Source organism: Anopheles coluzzii, chromosome 3, assembly GCF_943734685.1.
Source record: "Anopheles coluzzii chromosome 3, AcolN3, whole genome shotgun sequence".
Lineage (NCBI taxonomy): Eukaryota > Metazoa > Arthropoda > Insecta > Diptera > Culicidae > Anopheles > Anopheles coluzzii.
Genome location: NC_064671.1, coordinates 56,249,786 through 56,276,072, shown reverse-complemented (window position 1 = coordinate 56,276,072; position 26,287 = coordinate 56,249,786). Strand labels below are relative to the sequence as shown.

General features: G+C 39.1%; 5 protein-coding genes across 10 annotated transcripts; 3 read left to right on the top strand and 2 right to left on the bottom strand.

The window, feature by feature from the left end:
• The first annotated feature begins 5,021 nt into the window (after positions 1–5,021).
• Positions 5,022–6,701, top strand: LOC120954807 (probable chitinase 10). The gene is made up of 2 exons (XM_040375038.2): positions 5,022–5,803; positions 5,862–6,701. The coding sequence occupies exons 1-2, from the start codon at positions 5,063–5,065 to the stop codon at positions 6,081–6,083; spliced, it is 963 nt and encodes a 320-aa protein (XP_040230972.2). The 5' UTR covers positions 5,022–5,062; the 3' UTR covers positions 6,084–6,701.
• A 328-nt stretch (positions 6,702–7,029) lies between these two features.
• On the top strand, positions 7,030–8,382 carry LOC120954814 (peritrophin-1-like). Its single transcript, XM_040375045.2, has 2 exons — positions 7,030–7,926; positions 7,992–8,382. Exons 1-2 carry the CDS (start codon positions 7,393–7,395, stop codon positions 8,163–8,165), a joined length of 708 nt encoding a protein of 235 aa, XP_040230979.2. The 5' UTR covers positions 7,030–7,392; the 3' UTR covers positions 8,166–8,382.
• Positions 8,383–11,244: 2,862 nt separating this feature from the next.
• On the bottom strand, positions 11,245–12,552 carry LOC120956138 (threonine-rich protein-like). 5 transcript variants are annotated; one of them, XM_049610444.1, is made up of 4 exons: positions 12,462–12,552; positions 12,157–12,395; positions 11,987–12,085; positions 11,245–11,824 (listed from the first exon to the last, which is right to left on the bottom strand). In XM_049610444.1, exons 1-4 carry the CDS (start codon positions 12,508–12,510, stop codon positions 11,558–11,560), a joined length of 654 nt encoding a protein of 217 aa, XP_049466401.1. In that variant the 5' UTR covers positions 12,511–12,552; the 3' UTR covers positions 11,245–11,557. The 5 variants fall into 5 exon arrangements, with proteins under 5 accessions (XP_049466401.1, XP_049466399.1, XP_040233449.2 ...); XM_049610442.1 differs by having other exon boundaries at positions 11,246–11,905; XM_049610443.1 differs by having other exon boundaries at positions 11,248–11,851.
• Positions 12,553–14,354: 1,802 nt separating this feature from the next.
• LOC125907318 (uncharacterized) lies at positions 14,355–18,449 on the top strand. Its single transcript, XM_049608930.1, has 2 exons — positions 14,355–14,676; positions 15,940–18,449. The coding sequence occupies exons 1-2, from the start codon at positions 14,355–14,357 to the stop codon at positions 18,447–18,449; spliced, it is 2,832 nt and encodes a 943-aa protein (XP_049464887.1).
• Positions 18,450–19,932: 1,483 nt separating this feature from the next.
• On the bottom strand, positions 19,933–23,840 carry LOC125907537 (uncharacterized). 2 transcript variants are annotated; one of them, XM_049610440.1, is made up of 2 exons: positions 23,606–23,840; positions 19,933–23,451 (listed from the first exon to the last, which is right to left on the bottom strand). In XM_049610440.1, exon 2 carries the CDS (start codon positions 23,069–23,071, stop codon positions 22,046–22,048), a length of 1,026 nt encoding a protein of 341 aa, XP_049466397.1. In that variant the 5' UTR covers positions 23,072–23,451; positions 23,606–23,840; the 3' UTR covers positions 19,933–22,045. The 2 variants fall into 2 exon arrangements, with proteins under 2 accessions (XP_049466397.1, XP_049466396.1); XM_049610439.1 differs by lacking the exon at positions 23,606–23,840 and adding an exon at positions 23,529–23,579.
• Positions 23,841–26,287: the final 2,447 nt, after the last annotated feature.

The following is a 26,287-nucleotide window of genomic DNA, read 5'->3' as shown; positions in this document are numbered from 1 at the left end:
TCGTCCGTTGCGACAGGTTCTTTGAGGTGAACTGATTATTCGGGCCGGTTGGACACCAGCATCTTTGCGCTCAACTCAGCTTCCATGCTATTGTCGTTGCTGACCTTTGACCCAAGATAGGTGAATTCTGGGACGACTTCAGAAGTACGTTCACCTATCTGTACGTGACGCCTACGTAGATTATTTATTGGTAGGGTCGCTGATGTTGCCACCATCAGGTTGGTCTTTGTCTCGTTTATCTACAATCCGAGGCTCTCTAACGCCTGCTCGATCCCCACGCAACAATATCCCATATAAATCTTGTTCCTCCTCCCGACTTACTACTTCATTCTCCCTCTTTTTGACAAGTGCCACCCGTGTTGCCATTGCACCGTTATTCCTTGAATTTGTTTTTATTGTTCGAAGTTTCGATGTGGTCAGTCGCGGATCCTAGCGAGAGTCATTTATACTCATTTGGCAGCCGGAGTGTGTTGTATCTGAAAGAAGAGAGGAGAACATATTGATACAAAGTATATTATACTTACCATCGATCTTTAGCCGTCTGTGTTCCTGTACAGCACGGTCTATATTTGACTATTGTAACGATTGTGATCAATGTGGTTATTTGAAAAATAAAACTCGATTTACTCCTCGTAGGCATCATGCATCAGCCGGACAAAGAAGAAGAAGAATGGTTAGTACTTTTTCCTTTTCTTCGTATGAACTACTTCGTGAAAATGTGGCAGAAACATGTTTTGGTGCTATCAAACGAAAAAAAACAGCGACAAAAATACCAAAACCATTATTCTTCAAATCAAGGAATAATTTTATCACAGAACAGATCAGCAACTCCAGTGCCACGTTCGTCAATTTCAAATTTTAGAAAAGAGATAAATAATATTGTCCGTACATATTTTACCCCAAGGGCACCTGAATAGCAGAACATTCCAATTTTAGGAACTAATCAATCAACTAAAAGATATTGTAATTTATTGAGCATCAGTGAAGAAACTAGGTGGGAAAATATGTTAGGAAAAATCGTACGGAAATTAGAAAACTTGGAGGTAAAAATTGATTGTATTGTAGACAACGTATGCATTGATAGGAATACTCAGCGGTGCGTAAGATTTGAATATCAGCAAATTAATTCAGCGGAGAAGATGAAGGAATTTGACGAAAAACAATATATTTATATTGCACAATAGATTGTGCAAGACATAGAAAACAGAATGCATAATGCATTAGAAATTCTAATAGACAGGGATTTTTTTAGCAAGTGCACCTGGAGTGTTAGAGGGTAATTAGAAAAAAACACGCATTTGGAGAGTTTTACAACATTTTAAAAATGTTTCAACTATTTGCAGGTAATAATTTTAAAATTCCTACAGAAGAATCGGTCAAAAAATTTATTTAAAAAAAAACTTTTGCACAGCACGGATAGAGCAAAAGCACAGAAGATATAAGTAAAAGTATAAGTATAAGTATAAGAAAAACAAGTTGCCACAAAAGACAAATGCATTGAAAATTATTGATATAATCCTGACTTTTATATAAGTAATACGTTGTTTTTTTATTATGCGAAAGGGACGACCGTATGGCATTGCGCGTTTATTTTCGGGTTCTTAGAATAAAAGACCAAACTGAATTAAATATTAAGACATTTATTTGACGCACGCTTCTCATTCTTTTCTGAACGATTTATTTTATGTGGAAAAATAAAAAATTTATTTGTTTTACGCAATAACCTCCCAAATTTATCACATAAGCGTATGTAGCAAAGGAGTGAAATAAAATTCGTTACCTAAATCTATAAGCACTAATTTGCACATAACATCTTCAATGCATACATCACTTAAATTCGATGACAAATCTGTAGCATTAGCTTTAAAGTTATTACACATGACGGAACTGGTTTCGAGAATGTGTTCTCCGTTTTTGTAAATTCATATGCCTTAATTGTAACGCAATCCAATGTTTCTAATGTTATTTGTTATTTGAATAGTTTTAGGTTTTTTGTTAAAAAACAACAATTATTAAGACTTTGTCATAGCATAAAAATTTTGTTTATGTGCAGTATTATTTCCTGTTTAGTTATTTTTGTAAAAGGATATGCTCTCTCAGAACGTTTTGTAGCAATTTCAATTTCCTGTAATTCTATCACACGGTTAACTACTTGTGCTAATGGGTTTGGGCCACTTCTTACTAAATTTTTCATGAAAAACCATTTGTTTTCAAAAGGATAAGTGGAAGTTTTGGGAAGAGGTCCATGATTTTTTACATCAGTTACAACGTGGAGAAGGTTATGCACATTGCTTGTAACATGATGTTCGTGGTAAATGGTTGCAAATTGTGCAACAAACTTTTCTAATAAAATCCCGGCATATAACCAGTGTTTTTCAAATTTCTAAGAAGATAGTAATATGACGGCGGCATAAAATAACTTGAAGTGTTCAAAAGCTTGTTTACTTATGTAATGACTTAGCATTGGAATACTTGCGTGACGTAAAAAGCTTCCAAACTCTGAAGCTTTCCAAAAGAGCAAATATTTCAATGAACGTAGTTTCCTGTTTATATCGCTGGGAAATATAATTTGAAGTAACAGCGCCTGTGATTGTTGTTCTGGTGACCATTTTGGAAAAGGCTTGAGGGCGCAAGTGACAAAACCCTGTATCAATTTACGAAATACTCCTATATCTATCAGATGAAGTAGATCAGCGACAATGAAACCTACAATAAGATCAAAGTCATTCAAATAAAATAGTGGAGATGTGCGTTTCACGCGTTCTTTGTACACACCGCCTTTTAGTTCTTTGTCATACGAACTTGAACACTTTTATAAACAACCTTTCATGCGCTTTTAATAAAAGTACCTACACTCTTTCATTTTATGCATCCGTGCACTGAATTATGAATACGCACTGAATACGCAACTCCTGTAAAAGTTATAGTAAAATGTACGGATTAGTTTATTTTCATAGAACATTTCAATCAAACCATTACACCTTTTAAAAACGAGAGCGCAGGTGTATCAGCAATTATTGCACGTAATTGAATATCTATCATTTTCCCATTAATAATGGTTCCTTGGTCTGATGGTTTAGTTTGTCCACCAATTGACGAAGATAGCCCTCAGCATTTTCTGGCTTGGATGCTCCACTTTTTTACACGGGAAACAAACTTTTTCCAACAAGTACGATGAATCCACACTGTGGCTATTTATGAGTTCATGTCAAGGTGCATTTTAATAAGGATACATTGATTAATTCATCTGACATGGTATTACTTGTTCGTAAAGCATTTTGATAGGTACTAAATGCACGATTGTGTCGATAATTGTTCAGCTTATTGTTCAGATAATTGTTAAGGCTTTTGTATCTTATTCCGAATATCATCAATAATAAGATACACATAGGAGGATGGGGTTTTAAAGAAGCAAAATTGCTCTTGCTTTGATATGTTTGATTCTATCACACTTTTACCCCTCTGTTGCTACTCCTCAAATTAATAAACATAACAACTAGTTTTTAAAATAGGTATTACCAATCTAACAAACATAAAAAAGCACAGCAATCGTTATTTAAGATAAAATTCATTGTTAATTCATAAATAAATAAATAAATAAATAAATAAAATAATAAATAAATTATAATATTATTATCATTTTTATCATTTTAAACAGCTATCATTTTTAACAGCAAACAGAGTTGTAACAACTTCAAGAATTGCAATTATAACAAACTTATACATAAAAAGGGTTTATAATAAAAAAAAAATTATTTGTTTATTTAAACAGCTATTGATAAAGCAGGATAATGAAATACATACAAGTATTTATTAACCTCATGAACCTCACTTTGAAAAAGAGTACCAAAAGTATTTTAGTTTTATAAGAGTTTTATTAAAAATAGCTGGAAACATAGATTGAATAGGTAATTTTTTTATTTCATATATTTAATTTACTTTCAATATTTTTATTATTTTATATTTTCTACTCATAGGACATGTTAATCCAGTTGAAAGCTTTTGGGAAGTTTATGAATTCTTTCAGATTAGTTTTTTTCCTTTTATACCATAGTGCAACAATGAAAAATATTAAACCTGTTATTTACTTGTAACTTAAAAATTTAATCTCGTAGATATCGATTCAACTAAATGGAAAATAACTTTTTTTCATCGCAATTTAAAATATTTTTTTATTTAAATAATGTACATTGGTTGGTCGCGTGGACAGCACTGTGCTAAAAATGTTACTTGGGAATTTTTTAAGGAATGTAACGCTTTGTTTGTTTACAATAACAAGCGTTCTTTTTCGGTTGTCTATATTTACGATACAGTGAGGTTTTCAGCGTGTCTGGCCCCGTCTAACAGCATTGTAACGCTATCGTAAATGCAAACGTTACTCCAAGTTTGAATAGTGCATAGCGCCATCTGTTGAGAAAATATATTTAAAAACAATCGGCGATGTTACTGCAGTAATACTCTTCAGCAAATAATATTTTACGACATTTTATGAACCATTTGACAATTCCACGAAACAATGGCAAAAAGTTAAAGATAAAAATAGGCCCATTCTGCAAAGTACTGCTACACGAAACATGAATTGCTAAATGTGTCATTGTCATTGTTTTATCTTCCTCCCTCTCTCCTTTACATAAAATGAGTCTATTCAAAGCACGGATTTATTACGCCCAACAAAAGTCCTACATTAAGTTACCTTTTATTTATCATTCCGCAACTTGGTCATTTAGTATAATTTGGTCATCGATCTACTTTAACTAACTCTGCTTTGCCTTAGGTGTTTCATACACGCATTATTTATTATTTTATTTGTATGTTAACCATAGAAGTAACGGAACACTATTATCGCACGTTTACAGATAGCATACTACATTAGCAAACAAATTATTGGTGATATCGTTTGAACATCATCAGTGAAAGTAATGCTTTGATAACGATTTTTTTTTTTTCAAACTATGATATCGTGCCCTAGTTTTTTATCGTTATTGAGGACCAACTCGCCTTATTTAAGAGTTCCCAATTCCAATATGTCTTAGTCTCTCCAAACAAGTTTAACCACATCATCATGGATTTTAAGAGGTTTGCAGTAGTGTTTTTGGTGACTATATTATCAAACTTCGTTATATCTCAACAGCTTACTCCAAATGAGTTGTGTGAAGGCGTTAAAATCAATTCATTTGTTGCTGATCCTGAAGATTGTAGCAAGTTTTACCAGTGCAATGGAGATACAACCATTCACGGCACTTGTCCAACAGGAATGTTTTATCATGCAAAAGATGTGTGTAGTTTCGACGAATCGGATTGCAACAGTTTTACAACACCTGTTTCAACAACAACGATACCGGATGATAATTCTATAACAAATGAGAGTACGTCGCCGACTATAAGTTCAACGATCACAACGCCATCCATAGATAGTGCAATTGATCCAGAATCGTATTGTCTATCATCTAATCCTAATATTCCATCGTTTGTGAAAAGTTTAGACAATTGTTCAAACTATTATATTTGTGTTGATCAAGCGCCAATTCTTCAAAAGTGTGCGACAGGAAAGTACTGGAATCCAATCCATCAGTACTGTGATGACCCTGAAGCCGTTACCTGTGAACATGATCGTATTCCTGATCCGGAAGAAGTCTGTCAACAAAGGCCACTCAGTGGTATTTCTTTCACTGCCAGTCCTAACAACTGTGGGGAATACTACATATGCATCAAACAAAAACCTTTTCGCATGAACTGTGCGCCTGGCACTTTTTGGAACAGTAATTCTAACCAATGCGATGATGCTGATATTGCTAACTGCAAGGCAAGTGTGTTTCCTCATAATCATTTATTCTCGTTTTATCATAGTTCATTATTTTTAGATTTCAACCCCTTCAACAATTGATCTTGATGAGCTCTGTGCACAAAGAAAAGATGTGTTTCTCAGCCATCCCAGATATTGTGATCTTTACTTGTTTTGTCGTAATGGTAAAGCTTCTACTCAACGCTGTCCATTCCTTACCGACTGGGATTCCGTCAATAACCGTTGTATGCCACGTCACCAAACTATATGCACTAAGCAACGTTTCCATTCAAGTAAATAATGGGAGCTATAGAAAATTTGTAATCAAGATTTCTGTTTTCATCATTCTCGTTCAACGATCAATGAGTTTACTTAATCGTTAGTTTAAACGATAAATAGAATATCATGGACAAAAGTTACAGTACATTTCTGTTTACATTGCGTCAAGGGTATTTTTTATATTTTTTATGTACATGTAGATGCTAAATATTCCGAAAATAATAATTTCATAATAAAATTTCTAATCTAAGACCCAATATAAGGCCTAAGTATAAGGTGTCAGCATTTTTTGTTGTGTTGTATTCCATTATTTATTACATTATTTAAGAAATGATGAAATCATTTTTTTTTTTTTCATTTTATAATTACCACAATGTATTATAGATACGCGTAAATTGCAAGTAAATTCAAACGTATGTTTTATATTTTTCGTAGGAAAAATCTTGAATGACAATTCTTTAGATCTTTAAAATTAGAAGAAAAAATAATAATAGGTTTGAAACAGCCACGGATATCAAATTTAACATTTTGGTTTCATTCGCATGATCATGCAACTTTAACGTAAGCTAAGTTTAGTTAAATAAAATCTTAAGTCAAACTGTTACGTAGAGTTAAATTTTTGTCGTTCCAGTTAACAAAATAACTATACCTTTATCAAACAATCACATCCTAATGAACAAAAACACTTTCTTATCATGGCAAAAGGTACCCCATTATCTAATTTATAAATACCTACCTAACTCTTACTTCCGCTATAAATTCGCATATCACATTCAAAAATACTCCCTGTATCATAAAGCTAGTTCACATACAAACGGAAATCTGATTGGCAGCTGAAGATAACTTATCGCAGCTTTACAGAAATTTTTTATGATAAGTCACACCAGTGAAATCAAGCGATCTTAACAACTTGCATGAAATATCTTGTCGCAAATAACAGTAAAGCTGTTGCTAAGAAATCTGTTTCACTTTCCGCAAGGAAGCAAATTACATTATGTTCATTCATATTGGATTGTGGATTGTGGATTGGATTATCCAGCGCTACAAACAAGTTGAGGCCTTGGTTTGGTTTTTTATTTGTAGATTTGTAGATACCATATTGTAGACCTGCCAAACATTGAACTGACAAACATTGCACTCAAGGTTACAATGTGTATACTGTCTCGATTCCATCAAAAATACAACTGATTGACAACGTGATTGCATCACACATATGCTGATGACAGTTCAATGAAATTCTACGATCAAGCGATCAATATTTATACTTGTAAACCTCAAAAACACACATCAGTCTATACTTAGTGGTCGATGATAAAGAACCAAAAATATAAATGGCATTACTCACGATAGGTTTTACTGGAATAACAATAATACTACTCCCACTTCTAGTTATCAGTGCACAACAATTCGATCCGATGGAAATATGTCGAGGGAAACCTAATAACGCCACCGTTATGAACCCACTATCTTGTGATTCATTTTTACTGTGCAGTGACGGTCTACCAGCTGGGACTGGGCAGTGTCCAAGTGAAATGCTCTTTAACGCTGAGAAGGAAATTTGTAATTTTCCTGAAAACGTGAATTGCGGTTCCGTCCCTTTGCCTACTCAATTCCAAACTAGTACAGAAGAGTCTACCGAAATGATAACCGATTTAAGTGTAGAAACTACTACATCTTCTGTTCCAAACGAATCCTGTCCACAAATAGACGATCCTGTTTCACCATTGTACATGTCAATCCCAGATAACTGTACCAATTACATCATGTGCTACCATGCTACTCCCTTGATAATGCAATGTCCTATAGGAACGGAATGGAACAAAAACAATTCAATTTGTGATACACCGGAAAATGCAAAGTGTCAGGTAAGAGCGCAAATACTTTACGTAGGTCTAACTAACCCAGTAAACAACTTTTCCTTAATTTACAGGCAAGCTTTCAAGATCCATTTGGATGCCCAGTAGAAGGAACAAAAGTTTTACCACACCCAACCAATTGTGAAAAATTCGTGTTCTGCTTGAACGGTATATCTAGAGTTCAAGTTTGTCAAATGTTCAAGTACTTCGATCCCGTCGCAGGAGAATGTGTCCTAGGAAAATGTTAAATGGAGACAAATGTTATATGTTAAAACAAACACACACAATTTTATCTAAGTGTTATTTGTAAGAGTTTAACGGTCCCAATAATGTAACTTGATGATTGTGAAGTGCATCATTTGATTGTATTCAATAAGCCATAAAATATTTTCACTTGATATTTTTTGTGAACACAATTTTTATGAAATACAATAGCAACCGAATTGCTTTATTCCTGATAGTTTGCCTGTGTAACCATAACTATCATAATCTATATACAATGTGTTGTTATTTGAAAAGAAAACTACTTCAATACATAACACCTACAAAATCCATGTAATGACTCTAGTTGATCTGAAAATAACTAATTAAAACTTAGCCTAATAGAACTAAGGCTTATTTTGTCTTCTTTAAAGTATATGATTATATGATGAATCAACTCTTGCCGTGCGTTAGACATACCGGTACAATTTCACATCGTGAAGCGTGAAATAGTGGCCAAAATCAACATAATGAAACATTTCACGCCAACAATAATGTGTTTGTTCAAGTTCAACTGAGATCCTGTATGGTGCGAAGAGATACGATGAAATGTCAAATTTTTCACGAGCTCACATATTGCGTATAAATATTCTCCTTTACATAGACCATTTTTCTATCAACTTCTTATACAATGTTTTTAAGTCTCACCGATTTTTCTCCGAGTTTTTCGATTATCCACGAAAAGAGTCTATCGTTGTTCTCGAAAAAAGCATTATTGTGTGTTTAGTCGTGAAAAGTTTTCGGATAATTTTTTGTTTATTTTGTGGAGTTTATTGATATTCGTTTTTCTTACTCGTACTGATCGTTAGCCAAAGATGAAGATTGCGAAAAAGTCTTTCCGCTCCCTATTTACTAATTAGCTATCACTAGGGTTGTGCCTACAAAATATATCATTGATAGAATTTGTTAGGCTCCAATAGCAACTCGAATCATGCAGTTGCTCCAACAGTGTGTTATTGTCGTATTCGTAAAAACAACAATCAGGTTTTTAAAATATTTGATATTGCTTTCAAATGCTCATCTCATTAAGGTGAAACAATGTTAGTGTTAGATAGTAGAAATTTATCCTCGAGTTCGACCATAATGATAATTCCTTCTATGCATAATATGATAATCGAAGTTGAAAGAGTTCGACAGTATGAAATGTGATACTCTAAGATGATCTGTAATTTATATACGGATAGATTCTTCCCATCTTTCATAATAAGGAAAATTCTTTCGCGGGACGCATTGAACGTTTTGGCCCGCGAGCCAGACTGTACCGACCGCTGATCAAGACCATAACACCCCCATCGAAAGACCATCCATCACACCTAGACCCGATACTGCTATCACGACTTCGGATCGAATACACCCGGCTCATACAAACTTTTCACAAATCCAGCTCGCCACTATACAGTTTCTGTGGCATTGATATCACTATCGGCCACATCTTAACCGAACTGTACTGCGCAACGCGTCATCTGCAAATTTGACCCCAGCATAGATACTATCTTGCAACTACACAGCGATTGCTAGCGAAAACTTTTAAAATTCCTTCGTATAACTAGCCTTTATTAAGAACTCTAACCAAACCACATGTGAAACAGATAAACTTTTAAATAACAACAACCGATAACTCCGAATAAGTAAACCGAGACTACCCGGTATAAGGTAATTGCATGCCACAAAAGGCTTGCAAAAAAGAATGTTAAATCTTAAGACTAAAATTAATTTATCAATGAGAATCGACCTAAGGTAGTTACAGCGCCTACCACAACTATATCGACAGTCGTTTTTTGCGATTTCCGGAAAATCCATAAGATATAGATAGAATTATTTTAGCGAACTACATACGTTTTAATATTTGATTTGAAAAAAAAAACAGTGAATGTATGAGTTGTGCAAAATACTATTTCACATCTTTGTATATTTTTTTAATTTTTTTAAACACATTATTGCACGATTTATGACGAAAAAACAAACTTATGGTCGTACCATAACTATAAAGACACTTCGAAAAACAGGTTTTATGTGCTAAATAACGCATTTAAAAATCGTTCAAAAATATAAATAACATATTCTACAAAGGTTTTACAGAAATACATTTTTTAACGATTTTTAAAAAGTGTTTTTATAACTTATTTTAAGGTTTTATAAGTTTTATAGGAGTAAATATCAAAATATATTTTTTTCGAATATAAAAAAAATCACAAAAAAAATTTTTTTCGCCTGTGGTGATTGTTTTTAAAATGCAAATCAAAGTATGTAAAACGTTTTTCAAAAACTATTTTGAAATTGCCATGAGAACCTTATCAATTTTGTGAACAACGGTTCAAAACTGATGCGTTCAAACAAAAGCGACACAAAAACATCAACAACGATTTTTTAGCAGAATCTAAATATTTGCTGCTGTTACATACATAGTTAAGGAATGTAATCCTAGTCTGATATTTTTTTCCTCCCACCACCCACTTCACCATTGATGTTCTCTTAGACCACTACAAAGGCGCCCGTAAATGTTTTGGAAGAAGTGCAGACGAACACGATATTCAATTGCAATGGGCCTAGAGTATTACTCTTAAGGTCGTGCAAAAATGTGTTTAAAAAAATTGAAAAAATATACAAAGATGTAAAATAGTATTCTGCACAACTCATACATTCACTGTTTCTATCTATCTCTGATGGATTTTCCGTAAATCGCGAAAAACGACTGCCCATATAGTTATGTTAGGCGCTATATAACAATGAACTAAAAAATACTATTCTATCAGGAATAAGCATTCTCTGCCCCGAAAAGTGTCTCACTTTTTGTAAATCTAACTCTCTCAGTCTAGAATGTAGAAAGTCTAGGGACTTTTTCTTTCGGGATATTTCTTCTCATATTTTTCTTCTACTTCTTCTTTTAGGCATGCATGTGCCACTAGCTTGACTTCCAGTGATTTATTGATTTGCCAAAACAGGATAGTCAGTCCTACATATAGGAGCACTGTCCATTCGGATCTTGAACCCATGACGGGCATGTTGCTAGGTCGTGCCAATTGACGATTGGTGGTACACGAGTATAGAAAAATATCATCCTTTATTAATGTAAAAAATCATATATGATTGAGTCATAAAAATTGGATAAATAGTAAAAATATAATTACCAAAAATACCCTTGATGCTGTACCACTCATTCAACTCATTAATTATTTTAGCGAACTACATACGTTTTAATATTTAAATTATTTTTTATTGAATGTTTGATAAGCAGTTGAAGAAACATCTTTCTAGCTACAAAAATTACCTCATCGCGTGCTATAACGTATACTAAACGATCGGTCAAAATTGAACATTAGCTTCTTAATATTTAAATCGTTATAGCCAAACATGAATCATGTAATTATTTGTTTCATTCTCATTCACTTCCTGGGAAACAGAACTTTTGATCTTGAGGTACGCAATGGCCTACAACGTAGTTAAAAAATTCCAAAAACGGACACGTCTGAGGATACTGAACACCATACAAACAGTAGTAAAAACGCCGGCAGTCAGTTGGATGCAACAAAAAGGCACGGATGTCTTCAGGACATTCAGAACCAGGAAACAGTATGGGCAATGCACCTTCAACTTCGGGCAAAAATGTATTAGACGGGGTTGATGTGGTTGGTGCTGGTGTTGGAGCCTCTGTAGTGGGTGCTGGTGTTGGAGCCTCCGTAGAGGGTGCGGGTGTTGGAGCCTCTGTAGTAGGTGCTGGTGTTGGAGCCTCCGTAGAGGGTGCTGGTGTTGGAGCCTCTGTAGTAGGTGCTGGTGTTGGAGCTTCTGTAGTGGGTGCTGGTGTTGGAACCTCTGTAGTAGGTGCTGGTGTTGGAGCCTCTGTAGTGGGTGCTGGTGTTGGAGCCTCTATAGTAGAAGCTTTTGTTGTTGTTTCCGGTATTTGTTCATCCTGAAAATTGTTAAATCTTTTCGCATTAGAAAAACAACTTATTTTGATGTGTTATTGCTCATTTCATTTACCTCGCATTGTACATTTTCAGGAGCATCACACCGTTTTATAGTATCGTTCCAAAGAAAGTCCCACCGGCATTCAACGATTTCTAGTACACCATCGCGACACGAAAAAAAGTTGTTACACTTTGGACCGGCAGCGAAGTAATTGTCTCCTGGCGAACAAGTCGGCACGTTTCTGAGCTCAATAACACCGCATGATACAACATTGACAACAGCAAAACAAAATACTGCGAGGAAATGTGCTGCTAAAAATATGTCAATTTGAAAAGCTGTAAACTACTATATTACACTTTCGAACTATTGTAACTTACAGTGCATGGCCATCCTTTGAATTTTACTATCTCCGAAATACAGCAACATATCCGCTAGAGTTCTATCGCACTAATATGATATTTTTGCACTTTATGGACAGTTTATATAAAAAATGGCTATCTTAAGTTATCTTGAAAGCAGTATGATTAATTGCTGCCAACTCCAAGAGAAGATTTTTTTGCACCGATTAAGTGGTCAACCATGGTAACCAGCGCTTGCGAGTAGATAAATTTCAAGGAAGTAGCTGTATCCATTCGAAACAGGGTCTTTCTGTTATCTATGCCTTTGGACCTTACAAAAATTTCGTTTAATTTGCAAGGTGTTATAGGTGCTTCAAAAAGCAAGTGTTTTTGTTTTAGTTATATTGTATTAAGTCTTGTCAAGCTAAACAGTTTGTGTGAAGCAACGACGAAAGCCTCAATAAATATAAAAAACAATAATAATAATAGCAATAATAATAAATACTAACAATAACAAAAAATTTTATTATATTATAAAAATAATAATAATGTAAATAATAACAATAAAAGTAATAATAATATTTTTTATTATAACTATTATTATTTTTAGTATTATTATTATTATTATTATTATTATTATTATTATTATTATTATTATTATTATTATTATTATTATTATTATTATTATTATTATTATTATTATTATTATTATTATTATTATTATTATTATTATTATTATTATTATTATTATTATTATTATTATTATTATTATTATTATTATGATTATTATTATTATTATTATTATTATTATTATTATTATTATTATTATTATTATTATTATTAATATTATTACAATAATAACAATAATCATTATTATTATAATCAAAATTGATAACACATGCACATGATGCCATTTTAGGAAACGGCTTTATACTCATCAATCATCGTTTGAAAAATAATACCACAGTCGCCATACACATACACTCTTATCAAAATGCAATATTGAAGACAATGCCAGGTTCCTGAATCATGCCTAATTCATTCAGCATGATATGTTTCTATTGATTATATGTTAGAATATCTGGATAGTCTGGATATTATTCTATATGAATCGATTTAACTAATCCTAGTTCCATTTCTGTTTTGGAAGTGATCCTAATACCATACCGATACTGAACTGAAATATATATGAATACCAGTACCAGTCCTGAAACAAACCCCGCATATATACAACTGCTCCCAAAACCATGCTCCCTGAAACTTCCCCTTTTTTATTGTGGTCTAAAACTGTGGCAGATTTTATCGATTGGTTCCTTGTCGTTAACAGTCGTCAACTCGTACGACTTAAAAACATGTCGTGGGTTTAAACTTAAAATAAACCGACTTCCGTAGTCCCCTGTCATCGTACACCGACAATCCGGCTGCGTGCTACTGAATCCACGCAAGTCTGAAAAGCATTATTTTATAGTATGGCATGTCCGCGTAGGACGTTTATGTTAAATAGAATAGTGCCCAGTATTTTTCCTGTATGTTTATTTGCAGCAGGAACAAAAGCCATTGTTCGAGCAGCTACGCGAATCGTGCAGATTTGAACTGCGGATCGGATCACATCCGCGCCCGTTGATGTACACATCTCTATCGATCATAAATTAATAAATAGAGGGCGAAAAGGCTTTTTCCCTCTCTTCATCACCAGCAATTTCTTACAACGGCTTCGGTAATTATTAGCAGCAAAAACCAAAGAAAGAAAAGGAAACTTTATCCGAAAACTATTCGCGACGAAACATTGGTGCCGTGACCAGGATTGTGCCGATATCCTGAATATTCGCAATTTTTTCGATAAAGTGCTAAACACCTTTGCCTTTCACTGCCCGACCGTTACACTGCACTTTACACTACACTCGCGCACACGATAATCGCAGTTTTAGTAAGATGCCAGCTCAACCGCTTATTTTGTCGTCGAGACGAACGATTTTGATTGCCATTTTGGCCCGTTACGAAGAGTTTCTTCAAAACTACCAGCCCGATAGGGATTCTATCGAGGTGGAAACTCGTATGGCCAAATTTGACCAAATATGCAAGGATTTGGAGAGCCTTCAACAGCAGCTGGAGGACAGTGCAACCACTGCTGAAGAGATGACACACAATGCCGCCCTTAGGGAGGATTTTGAACGGCGCTTGATTCGCGTTCAATCGGCATTGAAAGCGAAATATAGAGAAATTCCGCGCAGCGAAGTGTCGCAGCAAGGAGCCGGTAGGAACCCGCTACAAGGCATAAAACTGCCCACCATCGCTCTGCCGGAGTTTGACGGCGATTATATGCAATGGCTGACCTTTAGGGATACCTTTGAGTGTTTGATTCACGATAATGTTGATTTGCCGCCAATACAAAAATTCCATTATCTACGCGCAGCCCTAAAAGGTGAAGCAGCGCAAGTGATCGAGGCCATTACAATAAGCGCCTCCAGCTATGAATTAGCTTGGAAAACACTCGCTGAGCGATATTCGAATGAATATTTACTGAAAAAACGCCACTTACAAGCGATGTTCGGCATCACTCCAGCGAAGAGGGAAAGTGCGACAACCCTGCACCAGTTAGTGGACGAGTTCGAGCGTCACAAAAAAACCCTAAATCACTTGGGAGAGAAAACTGACGGCTGGAGCAGCATATTAGAGCATTTACTTTGCACAAAATTGCCCTCTAACACATTACGCGATTGGGAAGAATTTGCTTCGACCAATGACAATCCGAGCTACGATTCGTTGATTGCCTTTTTGCACCGCCGTATGCGCGTACTCGAGACGCTATTAGTAAACAAACCCGAACCATCACCTATAGAAGCACCGATACCACCAAGACGCACTAATTTTCCGCGCACTGCTAGTTTTGCTACCACTGACCGCGATGTTAATAAATGCCCGTTGTGCAATATGCCGCACACCATAACAAAATGCCAGCGATTTAATGCCATGAATCCTGCCCAGCGGTACCGTAAGGTACTTGATGCCCGCTTGTGTTTGAATTGTCTGCGAGACAATCACCGTGCCCGCGATTGCTCGTCACAGTACAAGTGTCGTCATTGCAACTTGGCGCATCACACAATGATTCACACTGAAAGCACTCCCAGCACATCTTCCACTACATTTCCAATGCTAGCTGCGCAAGATGAACCTTCACACACAACACACGCCACTGATGATCACACGGCTAGCATACAACGCAGCTACGCAGCTGCAATAAAACAATCACCTTCACAAATATTATTACAAACTGCACTTCTAAATGTAACCGATGCACATGGCATCCTGCATCCTGTGCGTGCACTCTTAGACAGCGCATCACAGCCCAATTTGATGAGCAATCGCCTTGCTCAGAGGTTGGCTTTGAAAGGTAGCACGGTTAACATAACCCTCAAAGGAGCAGGACTATCCACCAGAACGGTGAGGAGGTCGGTTCGAGCTCAAATTGCTTCACGTGTTGAACACTTTGACTTGGATGTCGATTTTCTGATAGTAGACAAGGTGATCGCTGATCTGCCGGCGCATGATGTTTCCACTCGCGGCTGGAACATTCCTTCGGAATTTGTTTTGGCTGACCCACAGTTCGATAAATCAGCCCCGATTGATATTATCCTTGGTGCCCGTCATTACGCTTCCTTCTTTACGAACGTAAAATCGCACGAGCTTGCTCCGAACCTTCCAACTATGCTGAACAGCGTTTTTGGGTGGGTCATGATTGGTCCCACCTCTCCTCAGAATCCTGCATCTCCGACCGATTGCACCGCCGCGTCCACAATCGTCTGCATGGCATCCCTGGAGGAGTCTCTCGAACGATTTTGGAAGCTGGAAGAGTTAAGCGTCAATGATTCGTACTCACCTGATGAGCGGCGATGCGAAACATTGTATAAAGAAACCACTCAGCGCGACGAGTCGGGTCGCTATATTGTACGATTGCCCAAACAGACCGACTTCACGGAAAAGCTTGGCCTGTCTAAAACTACCGCTTTGAGACGCTTCGAGCTGCTGGAGAGGAGGCTAGAACGCAACCCACAGCTCAAGGAAGACTATCATGCCTTCATGAAGGAGTATTTGGAGCTGGGGCACATGTCGCTCATGAACAAAGATAGTGGGGATGAACAGGCGTACTACCTACCGCACCATCCCGTATTTAAAGCCTCCAGTACCACCACGAAAGTAAGGGTCGTGTTTGACGGATCTGCAAAAACAAGCACTGGTTATTCCTTGAATGACATTCTATGTGTTGGTCCAATCGTGCAGGACGAGCTGCTTGATATTGTGTTGCGATTCCGCACCTACCAAATAGCACTTGTGGGAGATATAGCGAAAATGTACCGACAAATATTGCTGCATTCTGATGATCGTCGATTGGTGCGCATATTCTTTCGATTCTCGCCACAAGCTCCGATCCAAGTATATGAGCTCAACACCGTTACATATGGACTAGCACCTTCCTCGTTTCTGGCTACACGCACACTTATCCAACTAGCAGATGATGAAGGGACTGAATATGCGCTTGCATCTGCAGCCCTGAAACGAAACTTTTACGTGGACGACTTCATTGGTGGTGCCAATAACGTTCGCGAAGCTGTTCAGCTGCGTAAGGAGTTATCAGCGCTACTTGCCAAAGGTGGGTTTGAGTTGCGCAAGTGGACATCAAATAATCTGAGCGTGCTCTCCGGCTTAAGCACCGAGTATATCGGCACACACTCATCGCTGCATTTTATACCCAACGAGACGGTCAAAGCACTCGGCATCTCGTGGAAGCCTGAATCGGATGAGCTGTGTTTTGAATCCAACACTGAGGCTGATGAAGCCACGTCGACCAAGCGATCTATTTTGTCGAGCATTGCCAAAATGTACGATCCGCTCGGATTGATAGCACCGGTGATCGTGCGTGCTAAGATGCTGATGCAGGAGCTATGGCTACTCAAATCCGGCTGGGATGAACCTGTTCCTAATCACATCTGTAAAAAATGGAAGGCGATTCAGAGCGACTGGAAAACGTTATCCGAGTACAGGACTAACCGTTACGCTCTCTTACCAGATGCAACAGTAGAATTTCACACATTTACCGATGCTTCGGAGGCCGCCTACGGAGCATGTGTGTACGCTCGTTGTGAAAGCGCGGCGGGAGAAGTCCGCATCAGCCTATTAGCTTCGAAGTCTCGAGTGGCACCACTGAAGCGCGTCACGTTGCCGAGGCTTGAACTAAGCGCAGCTGTCCTGGGCGCCCATCTGCATCATCGCGTCAAGGAGGCAATGCAGATCGTGTGCGCCGAATCGTTTTTCTGGTCCGACTCAACAGTGACGCTAAAATGGATTGCGTCACCTCCCAACTCCTGGAAGACGTTCGTGGCAAATCGAGTAGCTGAGGTGCAACACTACTCTCATCCAAGGCAATGGAGGCACGTTCCTGGCACATCCAATCCTGCTGACTTGGTTTCCCGAGGCATGTCGGCAGCACACTTCACGCAGAATCAGCTTTGGAATAACGGTCCAGATTGGCTTGTGCAACCTTCGTCCCATTGGCCCAGCTCAGATCCAGAACCAAGCGATGAGGCGGACCTAGAAACACGCCAGGTGAGTGCCGCTTTAGTTTGTACACAAACTCATCCATGGTTTGGCATTTCTTCATCCTTCACCAGAATGGTACGCATCATTGCATACTGCATACGTTTTGTGCGCAACACCAAGCAGAAGGCGCGATCACAGCGATCGATACCGCACACCAATGCATCCAAGACGATCACGCCCAAGTACGTGGATGCTGCAAAAATTGTGCTTTGCAGACTAGCCCAGCAAGATGCATTTTCCGCGGAAATCAAGCAGCTAAAAAAGGGAGAAGCATTGATGAAACAATCTCCTTTACGAAAACTTACCCCATTCCTGGATACAGAAGAAGTAATACGGGTGGGAGGACGATTGAACTTGTCGCAACTACCGTATCAGTCCAAGCATCCAGCTGTTCTACCGAAGAACCACAAATTCACCCCACATCCATTCTGATAATGGGAAAAACTTCGAAGGCGCAGAACGTGAACTGAAGGAGCTTTTTGAGCTGTTCAACGACGAACAACACCGCAACACCGTGGCTACTAGATGCGCTGACCGGGGAATCACTTGGCATTTCAATCCACCAAAGGCTCCACACTTCGGCGGATTATGGGAAGCAGCAGTAAAGACGGCGAAGCGACACCTCTATCGTCACCTGGGCAATACGCGGCTGTCGTACGAAGGCTACTGCACTGTGCTCCACCAAATCGAAGCAGCGATGAATTCCCGTCCGCTGTTGCCTTTGTCCGACGATCCCAACGAGCTAGCTGCACTCACACCGGCACACTTCCTTATTGGCACATCGATGTTCGCCGTGCCTGAACCGGACTACACCCAGCTGAAATCCTGCACGCTAGATGATCTTCAGAAGTGGCAGCTTTTGGTTCAGCGTTTTTGGAAGCATTGGGCCACTGAGTATCTACAAGAAATGCAGAAATGTTATGCAAGTGGTGGCAGCAACAACAGCAACATACTTCCCGGCAGGTTAGTGATCCTCATGGACGAATCGTTACCCACCACTCGTTGGCCTCTCGCGCGTATCGTTAAAATCCATCCCGGTGAAGACAAGATAGTACGCGTCGTTACGCTTAAGACAGCTAAGGGAATAATTACGCGACCGATCACGAAAATATGCGTTTTACCGCTCAGAACTGATAGCGAAAACCACGTGTAGTCTAGGAAGCAACTTTTTGTTGACATTCGTCAAGGTGGGGAGGATGTTCGAGCAGCTACGCGAATCGTGCAGATTTGAACTGCGGATCGGATCACATCCGCGCCCGTTGATGTACACATCTCTATCGATCATAAATTAATAAATAGAGGGCGAAAAGGCTTTTTCCCTCTCTTCATCACCAGCAATTTCTTACAACGGCTTCGGTAATTATTAGCAGCAAAAACCAAAGAAAGAAAAGGAAACTTTATCCGAAAACTATTCGCGACGAAACAGCCATGAATGTTTTAATCAGCCGTAACGGCGAATTCGTTCGACGAGAAACATTCGTCGCTCATGAGTGGACAGGATTGTACCACTAGGTGGGCCAGTACAAAATCTATACGGTTTTCTGATTTTTTATCTAGAGGGCTATGAAATGAGTGAAAATGAGCGTCGCGGCGAACGTTCCCAGGAACGAACGAGTTCGCCGGTATGGCTGAATATGTGCATACAAATAGAATACAAAGAGAGATCTAATCGTGTTGCCATTGAAGTAAAATTCCTGCGATATTTTCATAGTTTCCCGATCAATAGTAGCTGCCACCTAAAGCGGATATCTCATATATTGACCTACAGTCAGTCCAAAAAGTATTCGTTTAGCTGAATATTTTGCAGAAAAATGCGAATTATGGCCGCAATAGGCATGGGGTGGTAAAAGTTATCATGGGGTTTGATAAATGGACTATCAATACAAATGTACTGCTAAAAATAAGCGTTAAAATAGTGTAATAGCAACCAAAACACATAAAAAATTTAAAAAAGTCCTTTGATGGGTGCGCTAAAAGTTATCGGCTATCAGGCTTTTGGCGTGATATGCGTAAGAAAACAAAGGTTATTGTGTAGGATTGCACCCTACACTAGATAGTTAAAACTCGCGACTCGAGTTTTCTATGGGAGCAAAATCAGCACAGATACCATATTCACCGGAGAGCGCTAACAAGTGTCAAGCAAGAGCTACTCGCCAAGGACTCTATGCAAGATTTGCTAACAAGGTGATATGAAGATGTAGAAATAAATTCTAGCTCCAAAATCTGTGCTGTTAACTGAATTCTGAATGTATTTCTTGGGGTACTCATTACAAATTGCTGTTCCGTTAGCGATGTTTACATTTTTGGGTTTGTACGCTGGCTTAATTTCCCCTCTTTCCGTGGACATACAAATGTTTCCTAATTATTAGCCAATATCATCACCCTTTGACCCTATGATATGCATAACTAATCACGCAGATGGCGCTACTGTGAAGTTGGGAGTAATTGTGTCATTGCCTCGAGATGGCGCTGCTATTGGTTTTATGGCTTAATTCACGTGCACAACAAATTGCCTACATTTTGGCCCATTTCAATCCTAAACATCCTGCCACCTTAAATTGGAACAATTTAATTTCATGCAAAAGCAATCTCGCTCTATGCTAGATCTACCCTGATTCATGTTCCTTTAGTTCAATATGAAAGATTAATAACTCTGTGAAATAATGACAAAATTCATGTAAAATGGCACACGTGTGCACGACGAAATTGATCTACGTATCAATTATAGTGATGTTCCCAATCGTGCCCAAAGTTCCCAATCGTGGTTTCTTGGTATACCCGTTGCAGATATGATGCCACCAAAATCACTGCCACCAAGACAGACTGCGGTAGAATCACTGGTAGATGTCTCAGCTGCTCTCTCTGATGATTTAGGATAGATGACGTCAGCTACGGATGCTCCTTCTCGTTTGGCCCGTCCGACCCTTAACTCGTCATTCTGAATTTCGATTACTCCGGTGCGTAGGCCACTTTGAAGATCACTACGATATCTGATGACTGCGTTGCTGATAACTGGATGATGTGACAAGGACATTTCAGCGTTGTCCTCTGCTGCCACCATGCTCAAGTTGTCCGTGATTAAAGCTGTAGCACACACTACTGGATCAGACGCTGGTTCGATGAGTGCATTGCCACTAACTATCCAACCAAATTTGGATTCTTGCAATACTGGACGATGCAGACCAAATGACACGCGAAGCTCCTTCAGGAATTCATAAAACAGTTCTGCTCCAAGGATGATGTCAACACGTCCCGGCTGGTTAAAGGTGGGATCAGCTAAGATGTAGTCTTCCGGGATGTTCCAGCTACTGATGTCTACCGGTTGGGTTGGTAAAGATGCCGACGGGGTAGCCAAGACCAACATATCCAAAGTGAAGGCGTCTTCGGAACAACGTGATCGTATTGTAGCTCTTACTGAATGTCGCACATTTATGGTTGAACTGCCACCTATGCCCGATAACGGAATGTTCACTATCTTCCGTGGCAATCGTAGCAGCTGCACCAGTCGTCCAGAAATGAAGTTGGATTGTGCGCCACTGTCTAGCAGTGCACGAGCTTGATGATTCGTTCCTTGATCGTCCACGATGTTCAAAAGCACTGTCGATAGCAGGACGGTAGATTTTGCTGCTCCTTGCACACTCAAAACAATCTGGGGTGATGATGGACTACTTGAAGATGGTGATCCTGTGCCTGATGTCTCTTCTTCTTGATGTGACGCGGTTGCTACATGTTCAGAACTTGGCATTTCAATAGATTGCTCAAAATGAAGCAACGTGTGATGATGTTTATTGCATCTACGGCATGTCCTCCTTGATTCGCATCGTCGTGAAGAGCGACCAGCCCCAAGGCAATTGTAACAAAGCCGAAGTTCTTGAGCCTTAATCTGTCTCTCTCGTGTTGATAACGCCAAAAACTCAGGACAGTGAACGATGTTATGCTGATCATCGTTGCAGAGCTTGCAGTTTTGAATGGAAGCTGTGTACACCTTGGCGCTCACCATTTTGCCTTTGTCGCCTCTTTCTCCTCTCTCAGAGGCACACTGATCCAGCACTTCGCACTGTCTGCATAAAAACTCCAATGTTGTCTTCAGCTTCGGAAACTCTCCTCTGTTCATCGTCCCACAGCTTCCTTGTTTCAGGATCGAAACATGAAGTCAAGATGTGGGTGATGATTAATTCGCTGGTTCCATCAACTTCTTTCTTCATGTAGGATAGACCGTCTACATGAGTTCTACAGCATTCCAGCAACTCGCGCAGCCCACGTGCAGACTCCTTGACCACGGGTTTCATCTGCAATAATCCCGCGATGTGTCTGTCCACGATCACGCGAGGATTTTCAAAGCGATCCTCCAGCAATTGCCATGCACTTGCGAAGTTGTTTCCGGCGATAAGACTTGCATTCAGCACGCCACTAGCCTTCCCAATCAAGGCCTTGTTAAGGTGATGTAACTTCACCGCATCCGATGCACTAGATTCCTTCACAATATCCAGGAACATGGCCTTGAACTTAGGCCACTGTTCATATGTTCCATCAAATGTTGGCATTGGAATGTTCAGATGATGTAATGAAGAAGATACCACAGGAGTCACTGCAGTAGGTGCAGCAATTAGAGTTCCGTTTGCTATCATGGTGTCTAATTTCATGTACATACAAGCACATGCTTCGTCGTCAGAAAAGTCGTTTTTGATGTCTATTGGGTCCAGGGCTACTATTTTCTCAAAGATCTCTGTTATTTTTGCTTTTAGATCTTGCAGGTAGCTGTATTTCACGTTGTATGTAGTTGCATTTACTGGTGTTGTTGTGACGTCTTCCACCAACTTTTCGAGTTTTCGTTGCTGACTAGAATGATGCAGTCGCAACATTTTCAGCTCGCGTTGTTTAGTAGACAACTCTGCATCATGGAATGATTGTTCAACAACTGCTTTCGCTTTGGACTCCATGGCTTCAGCTTGTGTTTTTGAGTGCGAGGCTTGCATTTCAGGCTGAGGTGTTGCGTTTTCTGATTGCATTGCTTGGCTTTCCGTACGCTTCGTTGTGGATCGAGTTGTTGGCATTACTTAATTCGACGCTGATTTTTTGCGATACAATGATTTCCAACGAAATGTGCCGAATGATGAAATGAATCTCACGCTGAGTGAGCAGTGTGCCGTTGTCCGAGTCAACGCGCACCACCAAGGGAAGAATCGGCTGCCAGTGGATGAACCTGCGCTGGCCAGCCGTGTGCCGTTGACCAAATCAACGCGCACCACGAAGGGATGAGTCGGCTGCTAGTGGATGAACCTGCGCTGGCCAGCCGTGTGCCGTTGACCAAATCAACGCGCACCACGAAGGGATGAGTCGGCTGCCAGTGGATGAACCTGCGCTGGCCAGCCGTGTGCCGTTGACCAAATCAACGCGCACCACGAAGGGATGAGTCGGCTGCCAGTGGATGAACCTGCGCTGGCCAGCCGTGTGCCGTTGTCCGAGTCAACGCGCACCACGAAGGGAAGAGTCGGCTGCCAGTGGATGAACCTGCGCTGGCCAGCCGTGTGCCGTTGACCAAATCAACGCGCACCACGAAGGAATGAGTCGGCTGCCAGTGGATGAACCTGCGCTGGCCAGCCGTGTGCCGTTGACCAAATCAACGCGCACCACGAAGGGATGAGTCGCCTGCCAGTGGATGAACCTGCGCTGGCCAGCCGTGTGCCGTTGTCCCCAGATGTCGTCGTCACTGGTTCGAAGAATGTTTACCGCCATGGTTGGCATGTCTTCACTTTTTCACTGTTACTTCACTTTACTACGTAACATACCGGAATTTCAGGGTTTCCGGCTATCCGGTTCGAAGGACCAAAATCTGTAGGATTGCGCCCTACACTAGATAGTTAAAACTCGCGACTCGAGTTTTCTATGGAAGCAAAATTAGCACAGATACCATATTCACCGGAGAGCGCTAACAAGTGTCAAGCAAGAGCTACCCGCCAAGGACTCTATGTAAGATTTGCTAGCAAGATGATATGAAGATGTAGAAATAAATTCTAGCTCCAAAATCTGTGCTGTTAACTGAATTCTGAATGTATTTCTTGGGGTACTCATTACAAATTGCTGTGTTCCGTTAGCGATGTTTACATTTTTGGGTTTGTACGCTGGCTTAATTTCCCCTCTTTCCGTGGACATACAAATGTTTCCTAATTATTAGCCAATATAATCACCCTTTGACCCTATGATATGCATAACTAATCACGCAGATGGCGCTACTGTGAAGTTGGGAGTAATTGTGTCATTCCCTCGAGATGGCGCTGCTATTGGTTTTATGGCTTAATTCACGTGCACAACAAATTGCGCACCCGCACCCATGCACAAATTTTTGCGCACCCATCAAAGGACTTTTTTTAGTTTTTTTATGTGTTTTGGTTGCTATTGCACGATTTTAATGACTATTTTTTAGCAATACCTGTGTATTGATGGTCTCTTTATCAAACCTCTTCATTATTTTTACCGCCTCATGTCTGTTGCGGCCATAATTCGCCTTTTGCTGTAAAATATTCAGCTAGACGAATACTTTTTGGACTGACTGTATCTTCAGACTGTATCTTGTATCTTGAGCTGTCCTAACCAAATACGGACTTTAATTTTAATAATTAATCTTATTAACCATTTTTGGTAATTCGTGTCGTATGAAATAACGTAAGATTTGAAAACCAGTTCAAAAAATTCACAAATTGGCTATGCTTGGTATAATAATTAGATAACTATTTAAATTGGCCCAATTACAAGACTATATAACAGATCTTCGGAATTTACGCATTGTCAGGAATATACACAGCTCTGACAGATTGTGCTTCATTTGAGGGACAGGGACATAGTTGTAATACTTAATGCGAGCTTATAAACACTTTTATATTTATTTATTTGAAGTTGCATATATCCCCATGTTTACATAATACCCAAATACCAAATACATCGTACGATTTTAAATAATGTCCGTCATGGCTCAAGACTTATATGAACCGTTATTCCATGTCAAAGACTGAAAAATATTGAGTCGACTGATAGCCTGGTACTTATTAAGTCTCGAAAGTATGTGTATAAGCTGACATTACTACGTAGGTCATTACGTCAAATAGAAGAAGATGATCCCATGTCGCCTTACCTTCGTTCGTGATTTTCCACCCTATCAAAAATCAAATTGAGTCTCATTGTTTTTCCATTTTCAAAATCTCACACTCTGGTTTAGCCTCCGTTTTCATATCAATGCATTAAATATCCTATATAACCAAATTTTAAATCTCATAATATCAGTTGGTTCGATTTGTATCAGTTCTTGTTATTACTATTAGGGTAACTTTTGGCTCCGTTTTCTCGAACATGTTGAAAGTCCTGATCCATCCATCATCCATCCAGCAAAAAAAATTTAAGCAAAACTATCCAGGAAGCTGCGGTTTTCGAGAGGATTATCGGTTAAAAACGGATTAAAAAGGTGCTGATTACCAAACGTGAACTATAGGGGAAACTAGGTAAAAATGGACACTTCATATAAATACATTATTATTATTATTATTATTATTATTATTATTATTATTATTATTATTATTATTATTATTATTATTATTATTATTATTATTTATTGTTTAATCTTCAACGGGCCGTTTGACCTAATTAAGATAAGTAACAGTACATTAAAAAAAATACATAGCAAAAACAAGATTTGTATCGCAATTCACTGCGGCCATGGCAGAAGCCGGAGACGTTCCTTGAAGCACTGAGTTGAGATGTTGAAGTCGAAGCAATCCGAAGCAGTGTTGAAAACAGCCGACATGCGGAACATAGGGTCAGACCGACCAGCGCTGGAACGAGGTTGAGTGAGCCGTATAAGTAGGCGAAGGGCATATCGCGTGAGCTTACGTTGAATCACCTCAAGTCGAGCAATTGAAGAAGCAGTAGTTGGGCTCCAGACTACGCACAAATATATCAGAACCGAATGAACGATACTGTTGTAGACAGCTTTCATGCACATGGGGTTGCTGAAGTCATTAGTTGTCCGGATAACCACGCCAAGTAGTTGGTTTCCTGTGGCTACAACGTCATCGATATGCTGTTTAAAGTTCAAACTTGAATCAAGAAGAACGCCCAGGTCTTTGGCATGATTTTGTCTATTAACTGCAGTGCCGTCCATGAAGTAAGTACCAGTGACTGGGCTCCTGCTTCGTCTAAAAGACACACATAAGCATTTCTCGATGCAGATAGTCAGTCCATTGCGCTTGCACCACGAACAGTAGATTTCGATGCCTGTG

What these genes read in the sequence shown, in the direction of transcription:
- LOC125907318 (XM_049608930.1), top strand. Translation starts at nt 14,355, where the DNA reads ATGCCAGCTCAACCGCTTATTTTGTCGTCGAGACGAACGATTTTGATT. An exon ending in AGTGTCGCAGCAAGGAGCCG is followed by an intron (nt 14,677 to 15,939) that starts GTAGGAACCCGC and finishes TTCTGATAGTAG; the next exon opens with ACAAGGTGATCGCTGATCTG.
- LOC125907537 (XM_049610439.1), bottom strand. Translation starts at nt 22,131, where the DNA reads ATGAACAGAGGAGAGTTTCCGAAGCTGAAGACAACATTGGAGTTTTTA.
- LOC120954814 (XM_040375045.2), top strand. Translation starts at nt 7,393, where the DNA reads ATGGCATTACTCACGATAGGTTTTACTGGAATAACAATAATACTACTC. An exon ending in CGGAAAATGCAAAGTGTCAG is followed by an intron (nt 7,927 to 7,991) that starts GTAAGAGCGCAA and finishes CTTAATTTACAG; the next exon opens with GCAAGCTTTCAAGATCCATT.
- LOC120956138 (XM_049610441.1), bottom strand. Translation starts at nt 12,510, where the DNA reads ATGTTGCTGTATTTCGGAGATAGTAAAATTCAAAGGATGGCCATGCAC. An exon ending in TCAAAGGATGGCCATGCACT is followed by an intron (nt 12,396 to 12,461) that starts GTAAGTTACAAT and finishes ACATATTTTTAG; the next exon opens with CAGCACATTTCCTCGCAGTA. An exon ending in CTGAAAATGTACAATGCGAG is followed by an intron (nt 12,086 to 12,156) that starts GTAAATGAAATG and finishes AACAATTTTCAG; the next exon opens with GATGAACAAATACCGGAAAC.
- LOC120954807 (XM_040375038.2), top strand. Translation starts at nt 5,063, where the DNA reads ATGGATTTTAAGAGGTTTGCAGTAGTGTTTTTGGTGACTATATTATCA. An exon ending in CTGATATTGCTAACTGCAAG is followed by an intron (nt 5,804 to 5,861) that starts GCAAGTGTGTTT and finishes CATTATTTTTAG; the next exon opens with ATTTCAACCCCTTCAACAAT.